Genomic DNA, 21,144 nt, shown 5'->3' with positions numbered 1-21,144 from the left:
ATGAATTCTGAAAAACATGTTTTCAATTCAGATAGTGTAAGAAGATTGAGCGTTTAATATATACCTATGCTTTGTTTGCTTCCAGTTACACTTGGATATTTCGATACATGTATAAAAAACACTTTCACAGTTTGAAGAATTCACTTAATTACGTGTCTCGAGGGGATTCTTCTTGTCAACCGAATGTGAATCCCTTTCACCGTCAATTTGCACAGTTATGTAATCCAGCAACAAGTATTGAGACACACAATACGGTTCCCAGGTAAACGTAACTTTAGCATTCCCAACAATTAAATCCCGAACTGTACGTTTACTTAAGAGGCCGTGATTAATTGTAACAATGTTTCGATAAAAGTACAGCCAAACGTTTTGCGAATCATCAGAATTTCAGGTCGTTTAAAAACAACGTCGGTTTCACATTTGGTACTGGAATAGTAATACTGGAAGCAGAGTCTTAATAATATCGAGTCTATTCTATTCTTTTCGTCGTGTTTATAAAGCAAACAATGTAGACAGAAAGCTATTAGACGAATAGATGGTTGATTTGATTTAGAAGGAATGAACGTGTGAACGGAAACGAGGGGCTAAGGTGGCGTGAATTAGGCTTCATTGTTATCCAAGGAAGGAGAGGAAGAAGAGTTATCGTAAGAAGGAAGCTTACGCGTAATGAAGCGAATCAGATCGCCTGTTACGAAATATCAAGATCGCTTACAGTTTCTTGCAACAGACTCGATGAAGTTTCAAAAGTGAAACGATTACCACACGTTTTATTCCCTGTTTTGTCGTGTGCATATTTACCTCGTTTTTATGTCACGCCGATGGTTATGGTAAGAAAAAACATTGCTATGCGACTTCTTGCGAGAATCTTTATATCTCGATCGGTGCACCAGTTCATATCAAATCAGTGCATCGAATGTTAAACAGTGAAAGTTAAAACAAAGATTAAATTAACAAATAGAGTATCATTATTTTCCACCAAGTTTAATCAAGTCAATTTGTTGGTAAACACAAGCTAATACTCCTAAATGCAGTCATATTTCCATCATTCTATTATCTGCAATCTACCAATTACATAATAGCTGCATTTCTGCTGTCCCCATCCAAGATATTTATACTTCCATTACTATTTGAATTTTCCCTCCTTTATCGTTTACGTAACCACGTGTTTTCCGCAATCCATCGTTAAAAAGAGTGTCATTAAAAAATAAAAAGAAAGAGAAAACAAGTATCATCCAATGTCTGACCTTCCGCGACATTCAGATAAATCGGCACTGATCTTCGATTTTCCAAGATTCAGGATCCTGTTTACCATGTATCGTCCGGAGAGACCAAAATAAGGACATGTCTATGTCAAGCGGGATCCTCCCTGACAAATATCGATCTTGTCCAAAAAAAAAAAAAGAAGGAAGGATTCTTCTTATCTCTCGCTTACCACCCACCGTGAGCTTTGAACCATCGTCCCTCCACCGTCTCTCTCTTCAACGCGAAGCAACAGTGTGTAAGTGCGTGCACTGGCGTTTATAAGCGTGTCGTGCGTGCACACACGCTCGATCACGCGCGGACGCGCGCGCATTCGGCGGCGATCGTTGGTTCGCCGCGAGTAGATGGCCGCAGTCGCGAAGGCTCGCTGCTCACGGTGAGATCGTGGTCGTGAAGCGGTGAACGGTGCCGATCGTGATCGATCGATCGGTCGATCGATCCTCCAGGCGCAGGATCCCAGCGAGGAAGGAAGTAGATTCTCAGAAAAATAAGCGCCACATACTCGACCAAGTCGATTGGATCAGAATCCGTGGAAGATCGGTAAAGTCTGCGCGATTTTTATCGATCGTTTGATTTCGAGGATCGTCGGAACACGCGGGATATAAAAAGAGCGCGAAAATGACCGGCCTGATTCTGCGCGCTGATCATCCACGTGCTTGATCTTCAGAGAATCGATAATCGAATAAAATCGAAAGGCAGTTTCGATTGGAAAAAGTGGGAATATTTAAAGAGGTAGAGGATAAATTGCAAGAGGATTGTGTTCGAAAAACAGTGGTGATTTCGTGAATAATTGAAGAGTCTCTTTCAGTGAAATGATTGGTGGATGCAGGTAATCGAAACGCTAATTAGAAGATCGAACAGAGATGGACAATCCTTGAGACGTTCAGGTGAGATTGTTAATTGTTTTTCTTTTTCTTTTTTCAAAGTCCGTTCATATGGCTGGGTATCATGGTAATATCGGTATGACAGATAGTTGGTTGATCGAGATGTGGCAATCGTTCGTAAGACAGTATCGACGGTAAAATCTGATATATTATTATAGTGATAGTTCCGTTTAATTGCAATGCATCGGGGGTATCGAAACAGGTGTAATTGTGATCACGAGTTTCGTTTGCGTAATAATTGCACGGGAATGGTGTGTTTCTTTGTAGAATAAAGAAAAGTTTAATTAATCTTTTCTTTCTATAATCACAGAATCAGACTGATCATAATCTCTTAGTGCTAGAATAAAGAAGAATTTGTAGACGTATTTCATGAAATGTATCGTGGGTATCTCGTTAAAATGTAGGATATTATGTTAAAACGTAATATTTTCCATGAAAGACTGAACTTTGTAGTAGTGGATGGAGAAGGAGAAAAAGAAAAATATTCTATCAGCCAGGCTGCTGCACTCGTGAGAACCGGCAGCCGAATAAACACGTGCTACTTATGATGCATTCTTTCGTGCACGCTATTCAAATCGATATTTTTCTTCGTCCCCTGTTTTCATGGCTATTTCCATGAACGACCATAGAATATTAACCCTTTCAGCTTTCAGATGCAACTCGATTCATTAGGAAAAAAAATAACCCAGCAATTGAATTCAAATTCCAAAGCAAGGTATTTCATACAAAAACTTGAAGATCATACAAATTTTTTACTCCTTTGACATTGTGCCATAATACTTCTTTAAGTATAATGTTGCACATAATCGACCTATGCAAATAAAAAGGATATGCAATGCCATTAGAAAAAAATCCCTGAGAAATAGGGCACACTGTACAAAGTTAGGATTAACGTTTGATTAATATTATAATTATCAGCACTACGTAATTTGAGCAACTTCTATAATTTCCGTTCTGCTCGATAAAAGAAAATTTCCTTGAAATTAATCGGATTCAAGTAGCAACATCGTTAAATAGAATCTACCTGGTTTCTTGTACACTGCTGCGACAGATTATATCATCAATATTGACTTCCGATAAGCTAGCAGTGTGAAGCACCGTTTTATGTTTGATTTTGTATTACAACGAATAACTCGCACGCTATAGAGAAGTAATTTACCGGAAAAAAGAAATGTGATTCTAAAGTTTTGATATCCGAACCATATTGAAACAAGTGTCGAAGGTTCTTTTTCCTGATAATAAATCATTATCAGGATTTATTAGAATCACAATCGTATCTGTTATCAAACGGATTGTATTTAAAAATGCGTACATACAAATTTATTATAGACTTAACACATTCACTGTCACAGTAGAAATAGACGTATCTAATTAGACACACGATAACATACAACAGATTATTAACTTGCTATTTACGTTAGTAGTGTGACTTTAATTTCTGAATTATTTAATTAAATGGAATTCGTCACGGTGAATGTGTTAACCAAATGAATAAGAAATTCCTCCACGCTTGGCGGAGGAATTTTTCTCGAGTACAATGGTTTTGTAAGGAAATCGTGAGTTTAGTGGAAAGAACGAGCGAGAAAATTTCTAGCAATAATTACTAGGCTGAAGACGACATAGCCTACTGAAAGTTGGATTGCGGCAAACGTAGCCTTGGACTCGTTGTACTTAGAGGACCAACGGGCTCATTCTAGTTTACTTCTATCTTTGTGCAATTTTAAAATCACGTTTATGTCAACAGTATGCCAGACTTATCTAATAAAATGTGGATAAGAAAATATCACCTTAGGAAAATATACCTATAGAGCTGATTGCATTATTAATCATACAACAGGAGATTATAATAAACGTGAAAAATCGATTATTATTGATTCATAAATAACAGAAAGATATTTTGCACACCATTCGAACACACGTGCTATGCACGTGCGAAAACAAGCGTTTTGGCTTCTGTATTTACTATATGGATGAAATAGATTAATAGCCCGATGCGTTCTACAAGCAAAGCAGAACCTACAGAAACAATCCCTCCCACCCTTAGTCATTCTGGATTCTAAATTGAATATGCAATCTTTCAAAATAATTATCAAAATAGACCTGAAAATGATTTTCGAAATCTTCCAAGGATACCTACTGACTTCTTTCTGAAAGCGGAACAGCTATGTAAGTCCGGGTGAATGGTTTCATTATTGCGTGAATAAATATTTTCATACGACTACAAAATGATGATGACGATAGAAAATTTAAATAAAGAGCATTAGTATTCATCTAACGAATCCTTTGTTATTAACAACAACTGTGGGTCAGCGATGTCGATCTAATTTGAATCACTTTGGACTTAAAGTGGTTCGTTTCATAATCAATTATCACGATAAAGTTTCGTTGTCTTTATTACACTTTCACCGGTTTAGTTTGCCTCCGTATGGACACACACGTGGCATAATAAAAATTATCCCCTGAATGTTACTCAACAAACAGGATACGCTCACATCGAGCCAACGTTTTCGTCCACGCTGCTCATTCACCTACGAAATCGTGCTGATACACGTACGCCACACTATTACCCGGAATAATCAGGTATCCATGGTGGATAAGAGAAAAATTGTACGAGAACAATGAGTCAGCTGTGCACGAAACCGTGGCACGAGTTAATAACTCGAGTTCGGTGAATTAGAAATATCGTAGTATCATAATATTTAAATATACATTACAATATAATGGGTCTTTTAAACTCTTATAAGGTTAACGGAATGGAGGTTAAACTTCAACTCTGAGAAACGAATTCTTTTTACCAGAAATTTATATTAATCGACACTACGTATTAAATAAAATGCAAAAATAACAATTAAGGAATAGAAAAACAGTAATGTCTAATCTCAATTTGAGAGATACTTTTGAATATTTTTAATTCGGCGCATAAAATTTACAATACAAGATGGCCGCCCAACACAAAAATATCTAACCTCAGTTAACCGCGTCTGTCTTTTGGAAAAATAAATACGATTTCTAAATATGTAATACACAAAAAAGAAATCGGTTAATAAGATTGATTTCCCAGAAGTAAAGTTTAGATGAAAAAGAATAACTGTAGTATAATAATTGAACTAGGAAACGTGTATAAAGACTCACGTACTAGGATGCGATTACACATGGAACTGCACACGTGGACAGCTTGACAAATCCAGAAGAAAAGAATACAGTAAATAACACACTAGTCCATACTAGTACACACTATGCAATACACACACGAAAATACACGAAATATGCAAAGTACGAAGTTGTTATCGATAAGAAGTTAATGAGCACGTGCTTACGGTTTCACGGTCGCAGGGAGACTGACGAGGTGTCACTCCCCCCAAGTTCAATAGGAACAACACCGACCTGTAGTGTTTACTTCGCCAGAACCTACTATTCATTTCTACACATTATTTCTCTTATTAGGTAAGTCATTGATAAATTATCTTTGATTAAAATCTTACAATATTACTATATGTATTATAACAATATAAATTGTTTATTAATTTAAATAATTTAAATTATTACCGTGATACGATTCTGTAGTTATAAATTATTTATTTATTAATTTCGAAATTTCTAATTCAACAAATTTTTATTATACCAATTAGTTTATAATAAACAACAATTACGTTTCAAGACAATCAGCCCACGCAAACTTCGTCGTACATAATCTTAAAAAAAGTAATTCACGCGGCTATCAAGTTTCTTCGACCAATTCCCTTCCGAGACTCGCTAAAGTAGCTGGTAACTTATCGTGAGTCATAGAAACGAGTCATTCTAAGCTCTAAGCACTCTAAAATTCATTAGGATCGAATTATTGGCTAGATCTATCTATCGACTGGTTTGGTGGCATGAAACGATTGCAGGTGCAGGACCTCCACCAGCTCGGACGTAAATAACCAGCGACTTAGTTTGCGATAGATAAAAGCACCGCAACGTTCTCTCAACATTTATCATCGACATCGTAGGACGCACTTTCACGCTCGCTGGTGCACGCGACACCGACACGGATACTCGGTAACGCGCTTTCCGTGTTGTACACACGCGGGAAACAGTAGAAAGAGACGGCTGACACGTGCGAACCTGTCTGACCGTCCTTATACTACTTACCCAGATTTTCAACCAGGAACAAGCACGGGAATAATACCGGGCACTGTATAGTTTAGCAAGAAAAAAATACCAGGAACTTGTACTTTCGAACGTCGATCGAAGGAAATAGACGCGTGTGACCTTACGCACGTTCCTAGCCACGATTGATTAGGTACCTGTGTAATATTGTTATTGTCGACTATAAATGTCCGACGTGATATATGATTAAATCATCGTTGCTAATTAACACCTTACCTAACACTCGCAAATAATCACTTTACAACATAGTGTGGTAAAGCTTTAATTATCAGAACTAATAGATAAATAAAAGTGGTCGTTCTTTCGTTCAATAAACATTTGCATTTAAAGTGGAGAAATAATTAAACAAGTTATATTTGTACCATTTAATCAACACCTCAGTGTAATGTACGCAAGTATTAACCAATTTGACCCACTTTTCTTCGTTTATATGAACAAGGAAAGACAGAAAATACACATACCTATTAACAAAAAACAATGTAGACGCAGCTGTGTGTTTTTTGAAATAATTTCAACAAAAACAAAAAAATTGTTTCAATGTTGATATACAATTTTCCTCGGTGTCCGTGATTCAATAATTCGTACGCTGCTGCGTCAGCTCTTACATCCCAGCAAATGAAGTATAAACCGCAAAATTGTTGCTCAACGTTCAAATGACTCGAGGTTAATGTCTCAAAGCCATTCACGTCATTCGCAGAGTCCAAGAAAGCATTGTAATCGTTATTCCCTCCGTACTTGCCAATTATCCGCCCCTCTGTAAGTGGACGATGCAACGTTCGTGTATATCTTTCGGCGAATTGTTTGAAACAAGTTGATATTCCTTTCTTTATCGGCTCCTTCCGCTGATAGCGAATTCTCGGAAGCTTATTTCACAAATCATACTAAATATTACATATTTATGAGTAGATTTGCATATCGTCATCAAAAACTTTCCATTCCAACTGTCTTCGGTCTACGAAAAACATGTTTTTCACTTTTGTTTTCATCGACTGATTATAAAATCATGCAAACTACAATAATTATTCGTTCCTTTGGCAAATTCTCAAAACGTTTAGTATTTACCCACGTACGGCATTAATTTTTAAGAATACTGAAACGAAGTGATTGAGACACACTCGTTCGAAAGACTTACGGCCAGGTGTAACAGTATTTTCTAGCGAAACGATGGGTTCCGTTGCAAAATCACCAACAGACTATACGGTTCCCTGATGAAAACGTGACCTGCAGCGAGATCTTCGCGATTGGCTTCTCATGCAGCACGAGATCTTCGCTTTTTTTTATACGATCCATGGCGCAAGATGATCGGTGAAGAAGAACGCGCGTTGTTCCCTCCGATTTATCGAACTTACGAGAGGATAACAGCGTATCTTCAAATGTCAAGAGGAATCTCAAAGAGTATACGACAGTAGAAATTATTCATTCAACCTTGCGGAAACCTTTCTCCTTTTTCTGAATAATAATCATCGTTCGAGAGTAGACAATGACGTTGCTAAATCCTCGAACGCTCGAAATTGCTACGTCTATACGATAAATGATACCAGTTGATTTTGTTCAAGGTTGACCAGAATTTTTTATTTAATTCTTTAACGGGTTATAAATAGTAACCTGTTTTGTATGAAAATTAATAGTGATCGTAGGTAATAAGTTACGGAGGAATTGAGATTTGTATGTTTTAATAGGAAATAAAATATTTTCTTCTCTATTGTCAGCCTTCGAAATCTTGAAGTACATGCGACTTTGTTAAACCTGTATGCAAGTATTCGCGGGAACGAGGCGCTCTTATGCAGCCCGTTTCTGAAGATATACACTTAAAATGCCTTTGTAAATGCCAGCTTGTGATTCCCAGGAACATAAAAGGAACACGAACACTCTTCTTTCGCTTGGCGTGTAATAATGACACGGTGAGGAATAATAAGCAACAACTCCGTTAGGTTGCAAAAATCTGCTTTTGCTTGCAAGAAAATTTACAAAAGTAGAGAACACCTAGATTCTTGCATCTCTTGAATTACATGCCGCTTGAGTAAAGTTAGAAGAGCGCGTTTATTTAAAACTAAGAGAAGTAAAAACCAGACATTTTTAATTTATTTTCATTACGTGTATTTATCGCTTTTCATAATTTACATTTTAATTTACTACCATGAATAACGATTCTACTTGATTACCATGCATAATTAATATCCGCTTCGATCTCAACAACAAACCGGATTCTAAACGCATTCCATGATCATTAATATTTTTACATATATTGTGTATTTTTGTTGTATTCTGTGACAATAATCCCCGATGAACAGACGTTGTTTTCGAATTAGGTGACGATTACATGTGTAAAATCGTCATTGATTAACTCATTATCAATTAATTGTATAAACGGTACCAAGTTCAATATTGACATGTGTGTAATTTGTGCAAGCATACCGTGTTGTAAAAACAAATTGTTGTGATATTAATGGTTCGTTGCCTACGAAAAACACCAAATCCACCGTATCAATTGACGCGATGGCTTCGCGTTGAACCATGAAATCACTCATTGTAAACGTTCAATAAAAAGTTAACGTATTGATTACCAAAGCGAAAATGGCCGTACAGCATATTTTCTATGTATGGTTCTACAGATTTGCGACGCAATAGTGGTACTGCAGATTCCGTAAATATTTATCAGAAGCTTTCGTCAACGACACTTCGCCCATTCATCTGTCAGAAATCTTAGAGAGAGAGCCAACAATCAGAATACAAATGTGTTTATGTTATTGTACATCATACATCAGCTGAATAAACTTCTCGACTTTTGTCTCCGTTTCCCGTTTAACAGCTTCGACGGTACCGGCATTTAATTTATCATCTATACTGTGCTATCTAATTAAATTTGACTTGAATTATTACACATCGCACCTATAAATTTCAGAAATGAAAAATGAAAGTTATGAATCTTTCAAATAATAAAATATGGATCCAAATAAAGTGTAAATCATTCTTGATGAAAACAAAAATTATTAGCCATCCAAATGCTAAAAAATGGATCGAAATAAATCAGTCTCGTTAAAAACAAAAGTTTTCAAATAAAAATATTAAGTGTAGTCAAAGCTTAGGACGTCATTTTAAAAGCGTATTGCTTCTTCTTTGTCTCTTTCTTGAATACGTCAGCTTATCATCGAGCTGATAGCATTCAGTTTCACTCTGCGACACATCGGTCGATCCCTGTCCCGTCAATTTTCTAAACCTCATCTTCGACTGACGAGCTCCTTTATTAATCGGCGAAAGATTCCGTGGCACGTGTAATTGGGTAATTAACGAAGACACAGAGGATTCATTTGATAAATTAATGCAACAAGTGTACAGTGGTAACAAGTGTACGTAACGTTGATTACTACGGCAACGCTGGCAGGCCGCGTTATCTTTTGCTGTCTTGCAACAAGCAGAGTCAGTCAGTGACCCATAACAATTAGTGTCGCGATGGAAGGGAGACTTGAACGCGATCAGTGGAGGGAAATGTTGATTAACGGAAGTGGAATAAACTTGCGTGATCCGGTAGGGTAAGTCCATCCCGACATCTTGACCCCTGCTCTTCTCTCGCGATTCCTGCACGAATCACAGAGCCTGTAACCGATCTATATTTAACTCCTGTTCAAATCTTTATTACACCGGTGTCGTTCGATTCAATTTACTGTTCCAGCGATTTGATTGTCCTTTGAAAAATTGAACATACCTACGGTGTGAATCAACCTTTATGGTATTACGGTCGCGTAAGGTGTTATAAATTTCAGACATTAGTAATCCGTATAACAAGTGGTATTTGCGTTGCGATAGCACGTGGAACGGCACTCGCGAGGGACAGAAAATTGATCGCTCCAGGTTGGACGGGACCGGGGATATTCTATTTGCGAATCTCGCGTGTCTCCCTTTCTAAATCCGTAATGCGATCGCAATGCGAAGAATGACACGAACACGTCATTTTAATCTGCAGCCCGGTGCAACCGGGAAGAGATCGATGTGTTCATGGAACGACAGACTCGATGCTTTGTTCGTTTGACAGCCGAGATCTCCGATCATCGCGCGATTACTATCTTCGTTGGCATTCAATTAACGCTCGAGCACGTGTTAAACGCGTTCTAAGATACGTTTAACGTCAATCGCAATGCTTGTCTCGCAGTTCGTGATGAACGTTTGCAATGCGAACAGGTGATATCTCCCTGATGGATAGACTCGGATTTCTGCAACAAATTTTCAAACGTGATACTATATTGATATCGAGTGGTAATTTATGCTGTAAACTATGACTTTATATCCGAAGGTTGTTTTTTAAAATAAGACTGTTCATTGATCGTTCGATGTTTCAAAATATAATCAAGGTTGGCTAGAAACTTGAACGATCATCTTTTAAAAGATAACAAATTTACATTTTCTTGTATTAGGCACAATAAATCTTGAGTTTATTTCATTTATGGAAATTTAAGAATCTAATTCATGATATCGGAGTGAAACTGATTGCTTCATTGGAAAGAGGTTTGACTATTCAGGTTGTACTTATGAAATCGGATCCAGTCCGAACACTTTATCCTTGACTTTTTGTTACATTTTCTCTGCTCAAACGTTCCATTTTAGGAATATATGCCGTGAACTAAGTCGATAGACTAACTGACACGTCGTTAAACTGCACGTGCAACGTGATTCACGAGCGCAATAATTGTGACAATCATTTATTATACTCTTCTTGCCCTCTCTCTATCTCTTTCCGTAGACCCTCGGTTCTATCAGCAGGGAACACAGTTCGTGTCTAAGTGTCTTGAGACTTGCATACGAATCGTGGATTACGCGCTTCGATTTTGCTAAATCACGCGAGTCGAGTACGCGATGACTATAAATCTTCCGGTAGTGAGGAAAGCGATTGCGAGAAAGCCGATAATTGCATGCAATAAATAATTTACATATTCGTAGAGTCACTGAACAGTCTCCTCCATCATTCTTTAAGTAATCGGTTTTCACGATGACACAATAGAAAATTGGATTTTTTAGATGGGACACTATTGAAATACCACCGCAGCGAAAGGGTTAAACGCGTTTCAACTGTTAAAAAGGTACTTTGGTCGGCAGTGATTCGACTGTGTCACCGTTTCCTGTGTCTAATCCGTCGCGCAAAGACCCCTTTCGAGCGTCGACGACACAAAGCTACTTAAACAATTCTTCCCCATTGACTTCTGCGTCACGTAGAAGCTCGTTTCTTGTACCAGCGACAACTGAATCGCACCGTCCTCGCATACTCGATTGTTCTCACAATGAAGATTTTTCATGTCGCGGCTATTCGTTGCTTTATTATCGCGCGTGCACGGAAACGCGCGGTCCTTCGTTCCCGAAGATTCATTCGAGCCTCTTCGTCGCTGCTGAAACGACCAAACATCGTTTCAACGAAAAGGTACGGTGAAAAAGTAGCAATCATCGATGATATTGCGGTTCAATCGATCGCGATGCGGTTATGTGTCTCTATGAATGAATGATACATGCGTGAATTGCGGTTGTCATGAGAGAATAGCGTTAGGGGTAGTTCCTAGCTTCACACGTTGCTTCTGTGTGAAGTTGGTTGTATTCAGATGTACAAGAAATTTTGAATTTTTGAATTGAAACCCTCATTTTTGGTGTTCAAAAAATTTCGATTTCAAAAAATTCGCACACGAAGTTGCGAATTTGTTCGCTTACGGCTGACGGAATTGTTTATCCCAGTGTTACGTCTCTCCTGTTCGATCGGTTCTTCGATGCATAACACGTATTACACAACATTTTATACATTGGCTGATGCAGCATCGCGTCGGTGTTAAGCGCAACAGGAACAAGCAGATTGTTTACGATCGGTATGTTAAATTTCACGGGACTTTCTACTTCCCGCTCGGACGAAAGCATTTGTCACGTGCCAAGTATCGAACTGGATTAGTTTCTCGCGCTCGGTAACGACATTACGACCGTAAAACAGCGTGGAATCGTTTCAGACGAATCAGCAAATAATATTCCTTTCGCTATCCTTGAAATTTCAAGGAGAACCTCAGTTAGGTTAACGTGCGAACAATGTGTGCGCAATGTTCACCCGGTAACACGTCCGTGAACTTCTAATCACGGTGACAAACCACTTTCCAACACTTAACGGAGAACGGCGAAAGTGAAACCCGTTCCACTTCCGTTTTACCAATTTGGAAGACCTCGTCGCCTTGACTCGACGGATGCGCCTTGCAGAATATTCTATTGTTCCGTTGTCACGAAACTTTCAGTCATTCGAGTTGCAGGGTGGAGACACCCGATATCAAAATGAATCTTTGTATCCTTACAACTTTCAGCCATTAATTATTGTATACTCCTCGGCATTTATCTCTGTTCATTCTCCCACTTACAACGAGCAACTCTGTTACTTCAGCTTGACATTTTAAGCGTTAAGAAACAGCGTGTGAATGCACGTTCCTTACCCTTCATCGTGGTATTAAGCATTAAAATCGTAACAGATGAAATCAGCTCGGATCGACGACGTTCCATACGGCGAACCCTTTGTTGAAATCTCATGAATACGTATGGCCACTTTCCTTTGCAACGCGGTTACTGTGAATCTGGGTATGTGGAACGATCTTCCTTTCCAGATAAATCGACAAAAAGCTTCCCATTACGTAAGATCCAACACGACGCGCGGATGTGGGTGTTTTATCAACGTACGATACTTGGACCATGATTGTTTCGAAGCTGGATCCTATTTGGGTATCGCTGCGGAAACATTTTCGGAGAAACAACGATGTTCGTTCTATACTTTGTTATCTCAATACCATTCCAACGGTTTGATTAATTAATTATCAACGTTGCTCAAGAAGTTAAGCCAAATCACTTCTCTCGCGAAGAAATTAAATATTCAAAATAATTCGCTCCATCAGCAAACATGAATTTATTAAAATCTGACGAAATTTCATTAATTCAAATCGATGAAGTGTAATTGAAAATGTGGGTCAAGGTTAATCAATCTTCGTATACTATCTCTCATCAATCTAAATTTATTTTGTATTTTTAAATTCTAAATGATCAGCAAATTACAGTTATCAAATTTATATATTTTAATTAGATTTTTATTAAGGCTGAAAGTTCGCGGATACCTGAATCCGAAGTGTTACGTGGAGGACCTCAGTTTCACTTTCACTTCGATCACACTTCGTACCTTGATTCTTACAAGACCGTGTATAGCGAGGTTTGCTTCGCGAAATCGTTATAATCGATTAATCAACTTATCAAATCAACCCGAAAGAAATGAATCCAGTTTGTACGAAACATATGTTCGCGATTATTTCATCTCGACGAGCATATCAATCGAATTTTTACGATATCTCCATCGGTGATGTTGCATTGAAATCGCCAGATGCATCGTAGTGAAAGATTCAGGTTTTGCAAGCGGCATTCCGAGCCGTTCGTCACCGTAACCGTGTCGTACGTGTCCAACAAATTCATTTTCCGCATCCTGTCGCAACACGAATGCAACACCCGCGCTGTCTCCTGCTACGTTCCAAGAAACGCCACGGTTCAGGAAACGTGGATTTAAACGTGGCTAAAGTACCAACTTCTTATGCGTTTCCGTTCCTTTGTCGCAGCGGATACGTTTTTCTGATGAACAATTACAATATCTCGTTAAAAGAATTGAAAAAGTTATTCAATTTTCATTGGGAACGTGTTAATTACCTTGTGAAATAACAAAATTCGGGATGAAATGCAGCAAAGTGCCGCAGATACAAAGCGAACGAAAGCAACTAACAATGAAACGGTCTAATTGGCAACGTTTCTCGTTGTACCAAGTAATTACCGACTGTTGCTTCCCGAGATGCGCATCGAAGCTAAACAGTCGCATGTAGAAACGATTGCCAGGTTGGAAGAAGTCCAAGGGCTGGGCGCAACCTTCGCCTCTTGGTATGATGTACGCACCAGTGACATCGTTTAACGATATCGCCTTGCTCTTGAAACAGTTCTTCGTTTCCCATGCCTGTTAGAATCTTTACAATATAACCGTGTTCAGAGAAGCGACAAATTATATTTTTTCACTCAAAGAAATTCATGAGTCACGGCGGAGTCCAGTCTAGCAAGTAAGGGGGTCAATAAACTCGCGTAAAGGATCGCGCAAAGCGCCAGGATTACGCGCACGTCTCTGAGAACACGGAAGTAGGCGAGTCGTTTTCAACTAGGTATTTCATTGTCAACGAGCGTAGACTACTTTAAGCAATACCGTTAACACCGAGCGGCACATAAATCGCAGTCAGCGTGCATAATGATCAATCGTGTCGCGTGGACGCTTATCAAGATGTACAGAGTTGCGTGTAAACGATCGAGTGAAACGTGCCGAGGTTCGTACGATTTCTGACGACTGTCCGTTCTTGATCTGCCACGAAAAAGAGAATAAACAGACGGAACCCGAGAGAAGGGTTCCACGAAGAACCATGGTAAACCAAGGTGTTCGCCCGGTGCCCAGGTGGGGGCACGAAGGTCGTTCGTGCAAATGCCTCGACAACGTGCACCTAGACCTACGGAACAAGATAACTCGCTGTAATTTACCTATAAGTCAGTTTCATCGCGCGTGCACTTGCAGATCTCCAGAGTCAATTGTTTCGTCGACGCTGTTATTTATTCAAACTTACCAGATAACGAAACGAAAAAGCACTTCCAGAGGATCGGTGTTTTTAACGCTACAAGCCATTCGTCGCGCGAAGGTCATTTCCGTTCAAGTACGATCGTCGTTAGAATTGCAAATTAACACTTGGTTCCTGAAATACGCGCACCATTTACGCTAATCCGTTAATAAGTAACAGAGGAGCGTGTAGCTTGTGCGCGTAGCGGTGAACCAGCCAACTACCTGTCTAAACGTTGAATGACCTCACCGTCCTTCCACCTTCCAACCAAGTGTGTTAGCAGTTTCGAAGCAGTTTGGTCTGGTGTTGCAGGTGGTTTAGCCGCAGGCAGCCGCGAGAGATGTGGTCACGAACGCGATTCTTGGTGCTGGCTTCGATGCTCGCGTTGCTTGTTGGTGCACGGGTCAGCAACGGGTCGCAGAGGCCGCGTCTCGGCGGTGCCGTGAACATCTTCAGCCGATACGGTTACCTGAGCATCAGCATGAGAGTTGTGCCTAGAAACGACACCGACACATGGATATTCCGCGAGCCGACCTTGGACGTGTTCAGGAATCCTGTCCCGGTAGCGAGTAGGCAACGGCAACAGGCACCCGCCGTGTTCGACGGTGATTTCCACATGGAATTCTGCGACAACATCCGCCAGTTGATGCAGGCTTACTTCCGGGACTTCACGTTCGAGAGGCTAGAGAGACCATGGCGGGCGTTCACCGGTAGTTGGTCCAAAGCGGCCATAGCTCGTCACTTGGGCATCAACTCGTCATTCATCACCGGCGACCATTGTTACGTGCTGGTACGAGTCGCCAGGTTCCGCGACAACCAGAAGCTGGCTGCTACGGCAGACTCGATGATCCTTGACGAGGCTGTTCTCAGAGAAACGGAGAACGTGACCGTAGGCGATACAGCGAGCGTGGTGCGGTTCATCAAACACTTTGGCTCGCACTACATCGCCGCCTATGTGACGGGCAACTCTTTGTACCAGGTGAGCATCGAGATCAATTTCGCGATCACTTTTTCTTATAATGGCAATCCTGGATTTTCAGGTGAAATGTTTATCCTTCGTTAACTCGAGAGAAGTTGACGATGAACGTTGTACTTAAAAGCTATTTGTCTTCTTGCGTATGCAACTCTTTGCATCATCGCGTCGGAGTAGATAAAGATTGCACAATTCTTTTCGTTTTAAATTCACGACATTATGGTTGAGAAGTCCGGTTTTATAATAATTATAAATGTGCCTGCCAAGAATCGAATCCTTGTTCATTGACCACTTCGTTTTTGAATTGCTCTTTATCTTTCTGTTTCATATTCATATATTTTTAAACATCTTGCACTAAACAATTTACGAACATATAAGATTTATCGCTTCTTCGAATTTAGCATCTGCAGAGCTGCGCCGCTTGTGTAACATTAACACCTATTAGCTAAGTAAAATTACCCGTTGCATAAAACTTGGACGTTAATTTAACGATTGACGAACGGGATAATGATATCGAAGCGCGTCATATCAAACGATTTTCATCTCTCGCGTGGTAGATTAGAGGATTTTAAGAAAAACTAACGATATAAAATCCAGATTGATAAACAGTGGCGGGTCGCGTATAGGCACTGTGGAACTGCAACACCCCCTTATTCCACTTGATATTATCGATAACATTTAATATAATAAGTCCTTTTTACTTTAATTCTTTCTTTATACTTCAACTTAATGTCAGTAGCCATCCCCCAGTTTATGAAAAAGATACAATAATCTTTGTATGGAACTGTGCGCTTCACAGTTCCAGCGGTGTTCGACCGTGCGCGCATGCGCAGATAGGAAGCTGCGCGCGAGGCTGTGAGGGAGAGAGGGCACTGTCGCTCCCGCAGTGCCGTTTTTTTAAAACAAAGGCTAAAAATTTTCTGGAGTAGCGCCCCCACTAATTTTACCTACGAGCCGCCACTGTTGGTAAACTAAAGAATTTACTTGTTTCAGGTGTTCGTGTACACGCCTCAAGCGTACTTGCGTTTGAAAGAACGCTTGAAGACGCGCGGCGTGGCGGATCTCTCGAACCGCGAATTAAGCAACTTCTTCTCGCCGTGGTACGCGGAGCACATGGGTTCCATACAAGCCGCGAGCGGCAACCGCACCGTCGAGGCATGGGCGGTGGAACGCCTTCGAAACCAATATTACATTTTCTCGTACGCTAGCCTGCTGAAATTGCACGGGGACGCGTTGTTGCTGAAGCAACTGGATGGACTTCTCGAAGACGAGGCGTTGCTGCAGTTGCAACTGCGAACGCTGGCTCCGATCTTTAAGGATCCTCAACGACGCGATTGGTTCCTCGAAGTAATCGACAATTACTTTAAGTTATGGGAGGTGAACATGTGAATTCGTGTACCGATCCTGAAATGGACGAAAGGACCTCCTACGTATTCCTCGCGTGGTTGGAGAACCACAATACACACGTATCTACAAGAAGATGGAAGAAGCGTTGACCAGTGACGTCGACGAGAATCCGTTCCTGTAAAACGATTACAGTTTTTCGACCGTCGATCAAACACGGTCCACGACGGAAGTTCACTGTTGTCCTTCCGTCGAACGAACGCTAGGATTTAATAGAGAAAACCATCCAACTGCTATGTTGTTATAAATAAGTATTTATTATTATATAATCGATAATAGAAAACATTTTTATACAAACGTTTTAAATATATATATATATATATATATATATATATATATATATATATGTATATGTATGTATATCACAAGCAATTTTCGCAGTAATGTTTGACTGAAAAACGCGCGACGTCTTCCTTCCGTGTTTTCTGAGAATTTCGTAGACCAACACGGAAACAGGAGTCGCGATTTTTCTTCTTCGTATTTTTGAGTTTGATTCTGTTTTCGAGCGTAATTGAAATTCGAAACGATACGTGTGAAAATAAATTATACGCGCGATATATTTTATACTCTAGGATAAGTTTCTATCCTTAGAAAATCCTGGACGTTTCGATGTAAGTATTTGAGTATACGTGAAAAAGAACAGAAGCGATTAACTTATGTTTCTTAGAAGAAAAAGTTTGATATTATTGGCACGATGGAACAACGAAAGGAACTGTTTTAAAAAAAGTTACTTTATTAAAAAAACGACTTTCATCGTGAAAGTAAAACTTGAAACAATTAAAATAACAATAGTGTTGAGTTAAATCTGACGACGAGATTAATATAACAGGTTCTTCAAAAGACAATCATTTGAAGATTGAAAAATACGTACGATAATGTATTATAAAAGATCAGTATTTTTGTACGCGATTCGATTATACGACGCATTCTTTAACTGATTTTTAAAGTGCAGAAAGAAATCTAAAGTACTCGCATTTATTAATTTTTATAAAAATTTGCAGATATGCTATGTATAAAATTATAATTATTATTAAACTACATTTCCGACAGGTATCAATAACAAATTCCTTATACCCTATCTACAAAAATTTATTAAATACGGTTCGTCCGAGCACTCGAGATTTCTTTGCTAGTTAACATATCATAAATAAAATGTAACAATACTTAGAACGTATAGACGTGAACGAAACAAATTGTATAAAATGTCTTTTTTTTCTTTTTTAATTGAATTGTTTCTAACTAGAACAATATTTTTACGGACAAACCCGCAACAATACAAGTATACCGACCTATCTCACGAAATATTGACTATGGTAAGATTAGTTAATGCTATTTAATATACTATAATACTTAAACTCGAAATTCAAATATCACATTAGGTATTGACAGTGACACTGATTCCTATTTTAAATCGAAGGAAGTCTCGTTGTTAGCTACAAATTATCGAACGAATATTTGTGTATCAAGCTCAATCAGTTTTTTTAAAAGTATGTAATTTTGCGGATGCTTGCTGTTCTCTACCTAATTTCCTCCCATTAACAACCAATATAACCGGAGTTTCAACGCGTATAGATTTGAAGTCAAAGTCCTGAAAAAAAGTTATACTTACATAATTGTTAATCTTAAGGCAACGTGCATATCATCACTAATAATACGAACATTGTCGAGATAAGAAAACTTTTGATGAATCACAAACGGTTCAGGTATAGCAACAGAATCTCCAACAGTTACCCCACGACCTTTGGCAAGGTTGTATACGGTCACGCCGATACATGTTTTTTCTTCGTCAACGAGACAAAATGCGCTGAGAAGTTCAATTTAATTATTAAGACAATAAGTACTCAGTCTTCTTTGTCACTATCGTTTTCAAAAATAGACTTACAAAGGTACGCAATCCGTGTCTTGTATCCAACACACTACTTTCCCAAATATAACTTTCTCAGGATTTAATCCGAGGGTTAAATTTTTCAACGACACTAAATCTAATTTTACGGTTTTCTGACCGGACGTGAAAGAGCCACCTTTATAAGGTCCCAAATGTTTAACATCCAATGCCTACATTTAATCAGAAGCCTATAAATTTGTATATGTACCAGCATCATACATTACAGTTACGCAATTTCACGAGACGAAATATACTTTTAACTGCAAAATAATTGATTATTTAGAAAAATGTGTATACCCGTATCATTTGGTACAATCTTTTCGGCTTTACTTTTCCATTATTGTTTACTAAATTTTGTACATCTTTTAAATATTGTAACAATTCATCCCTTTTGTTACGTGGTGTTTCCCATAATGGATCTAATAACATTGCTCTTTCAAATGACTTCAATGCTAAGCAATATTCTTCTTGATATTTTAAAGCCTGATATTATAATTACTTTACATAAATACAAGTTGCTGAACTTTCTCAGTATTCTACTGGTAATAATAAAATGCTTACCACTGCCCTGTTATGAAATAAATCAGGATTACTTCCTGCCACAATGTCTTTTTCCTAAAAATAATTCAAGTGTTATGAATATCCCAGTGAATAATTAAAATGTAAATTAATCGTGTCACAAGTGACTTACTGCTTGCACATAAGCTGACATACAGAGACGTAAAGTTGAAGGATTTTGTGCTACTGTAAAAAAGGAATATAAATATGCATTTCCAAGAATTGCCCAGGAAATTCCATCTGTTGTATCAAGGCTAACTGCCTCTTTAGCATATTCTACACCCTTCTGTATATTTTGGATTTGTTGTTCAACAGTAGATACCGATTCTTGTCTGAGTACCATCGACAAATTTCTTAAAGATACTTTATTTCTACCCTAAAATATTTGTAATTTTGTTCCAATCATACAATGAGTTATTAAAATTTATTAAGTATAATAGTATATAGTTCTTATAATATAATTTTACATGACGTAAAGCACCAACAAAGCAATTCTTTGCTTGTTGAATATCATCATTTTTCCAATAACATTCTCCCAATTCGTTCCATGCTTCTACTAAATTAGGTTCTAATTTTACAGCTTTAGTTAATAATTCCTCTGCCTGAGGTATAAACCGTTCTGTAACATTTAAAGCTTTCCCCTTCAGATAATAGTATTTTGCTCTTGATCCTTCAATTTCATATCCTTTACATTCATCAAATTTGTTTATGGTATCTTTCATTTCTTTCTCTACATCACTCTTCTTTTTAATTGCTTCCTCAATAGAATGGTTCACAAAGTAATGATCTCGAAAAAAATATAATGCATTTACTTTTTCCTAAAATAAACGATTGGAAATAAATGTTATGGTATTAAACAATAAAGTTTAATAACAATAAATGTACCGTTAAAGCTACAATAGGATCCTCTTTGACAGAGTTTGCAGATTTTGCTCCTGCAACCACTTTGTCATCTATAATTGCCGACATTTTTTTAAATACTTTCATAAACAGTTATATCACGGCAATTGCATTGTGCATCAGATGCACGTATGATTTGTAGTTTCATACATAATTTACAATTATTTACATGTAAATCAATGTTTAAACAAAGAGGTATATCATTCGCAAACTGTCAAAATGTTAATGATCACGAAATAAGCAGAGGTTATGTATTAATATTAATGAAGTACTGGTGTAAGGTAGTATCCGCAATAAAATTAAACGATATTAACGTCATATATTTTATTACAAGTAAAGCAATAATAAAGTAATAAGAACATATACGTAATGGTACGAAAGAAACACACAAGAGTAATCATAAGAAAGTAACAATAAAAATTGTTTTCAGTTTATGATAACACTTGATAAGCTTCGTTTACAATATTCTTGGGGCATCGGCTTTCCGAATAGTTCAAAAACAAA

The 21,144-nt window shown here is 38.3% G+C and overlaps 2 protein-coding genes and 2 long non-coding RNA genes across 7 annotated transcripts in view; 1 reads left to right on the top strand and 3 right to left on the bottom strand.

Annotated features, from left to right (window-relative positions):
• The window catches only part of LOC123987729, a 102,846-nt gene extending 97,172 nt beyond the window's left edge, over positions 1 to 5,674 (bottom strand). The window contains exon 1 of the long non-coding RNA XR_006829334.1: positions 5,281 to 5,674. This is a non-coding gene — a long non-coding RNA (uncharacterized LOC123987729). The remainder of the gene's footprint in view (positions 1 to 5,280) is intronic.
• LOC114873284 (torso-like protein) lies at positions 1,554 to 18,337 on the top strand. Of its 4 annotated transcripts, XM_029181462.2 has the most exons (4): positions 1,554 to 1,992; positions 2,069 to 2,147; positions 15,233 to 15,899; positions 16,887 to 18,337. In XM_029181462.2, exons 3-4 carry the CDS (start codon positions 15,261 to 15,263, stop codon positions 17,280 to 17,282), a joined length of 1,035 nt encoding a protein of 344 aa, XP_029037295.2. In that variant the 5' UTR covers positions 1,554 to 1,992; positions 2,069 to 2,147; positions 15,233 to 15,260; the 3' UTR covers positions 17,283 to 18,337. The 4 variants fall into 4 exon arrangements, with proteins under 4 accessions (XP_029037295.2, XP_029037294.2, XP_029037293.2 ...); XM_029181461.2 differs by having other exon boundaries at positions 1,554 to 2,147; XM_029181460.2 differs by lacking the exons at positions 1,554 to 1,992; positions 2,069 to 2,147 and adding an exon at positions 8,001 to 9,823.
• LOC123987730 lies at positions 13,291 to 15,216 on the bottom strand. The gene is made up of 2 exons (XR_006829335.1): positions 13,983 to 15,216; positions 13,291 to 13,907 (listed from the first exon to the last, which is right to left on the bottom strand). It is a non-coding gene; the product is annotated as an uncharacterized LOC123987730 (long non-coding RNA).
• Positions 18,010 to 21,071, bottom strand: LOC114873282 (tetratricopeptide repeat protein 5-like). Its single transcript, XM_029181457.2, has 8 exons — positions 20,626 to 21,071; positions 20,208 to 20,558; positions 19,874 to 20,116; positions 19,744 to 19,797; positions 19,480 to 19,665; positions 19,180 to 19,352; positions 18,957 to 19,101; positions 18,010 to 18,885 (listed from the first exon to the last, which is right to left on the bottom strand). Exons 1-8 carry the CDS (start codon positions 20,725 to 20,727, stop codon positions 18,766 to 18,768), a joined length of 1,374 nt encoding a protein of 457 aa, XP_029037290.1. The 5' UTR covers positions 20,728 to 21,071; the 3' UTR covers positions 18,010 to 18,765.
• Between the last annotated feature and the right edge of the window lie 73 nt (positions 21,072 to 21,144).

Source organism: Osmia bicornis, chromosome 4 (assembly GCF_907164935.1).
Source record: "Osmia bicornis bicornis chromosome 4, iOsmBic2.1, whole genome shotgun sequence".
In the NCBI taxonomy this organism is placed as follows: Eukaryota; Metazoa; Arthropoda; class Insecta; order Hymenoptera; family Megachilidae; genus Osmia; species Osmia bicornis.
The sequence above is the reverse complement of the archived record's forward strand: the minus strand, read 5'-3'. Positions and strand labels throughout refer to the sequence as shown.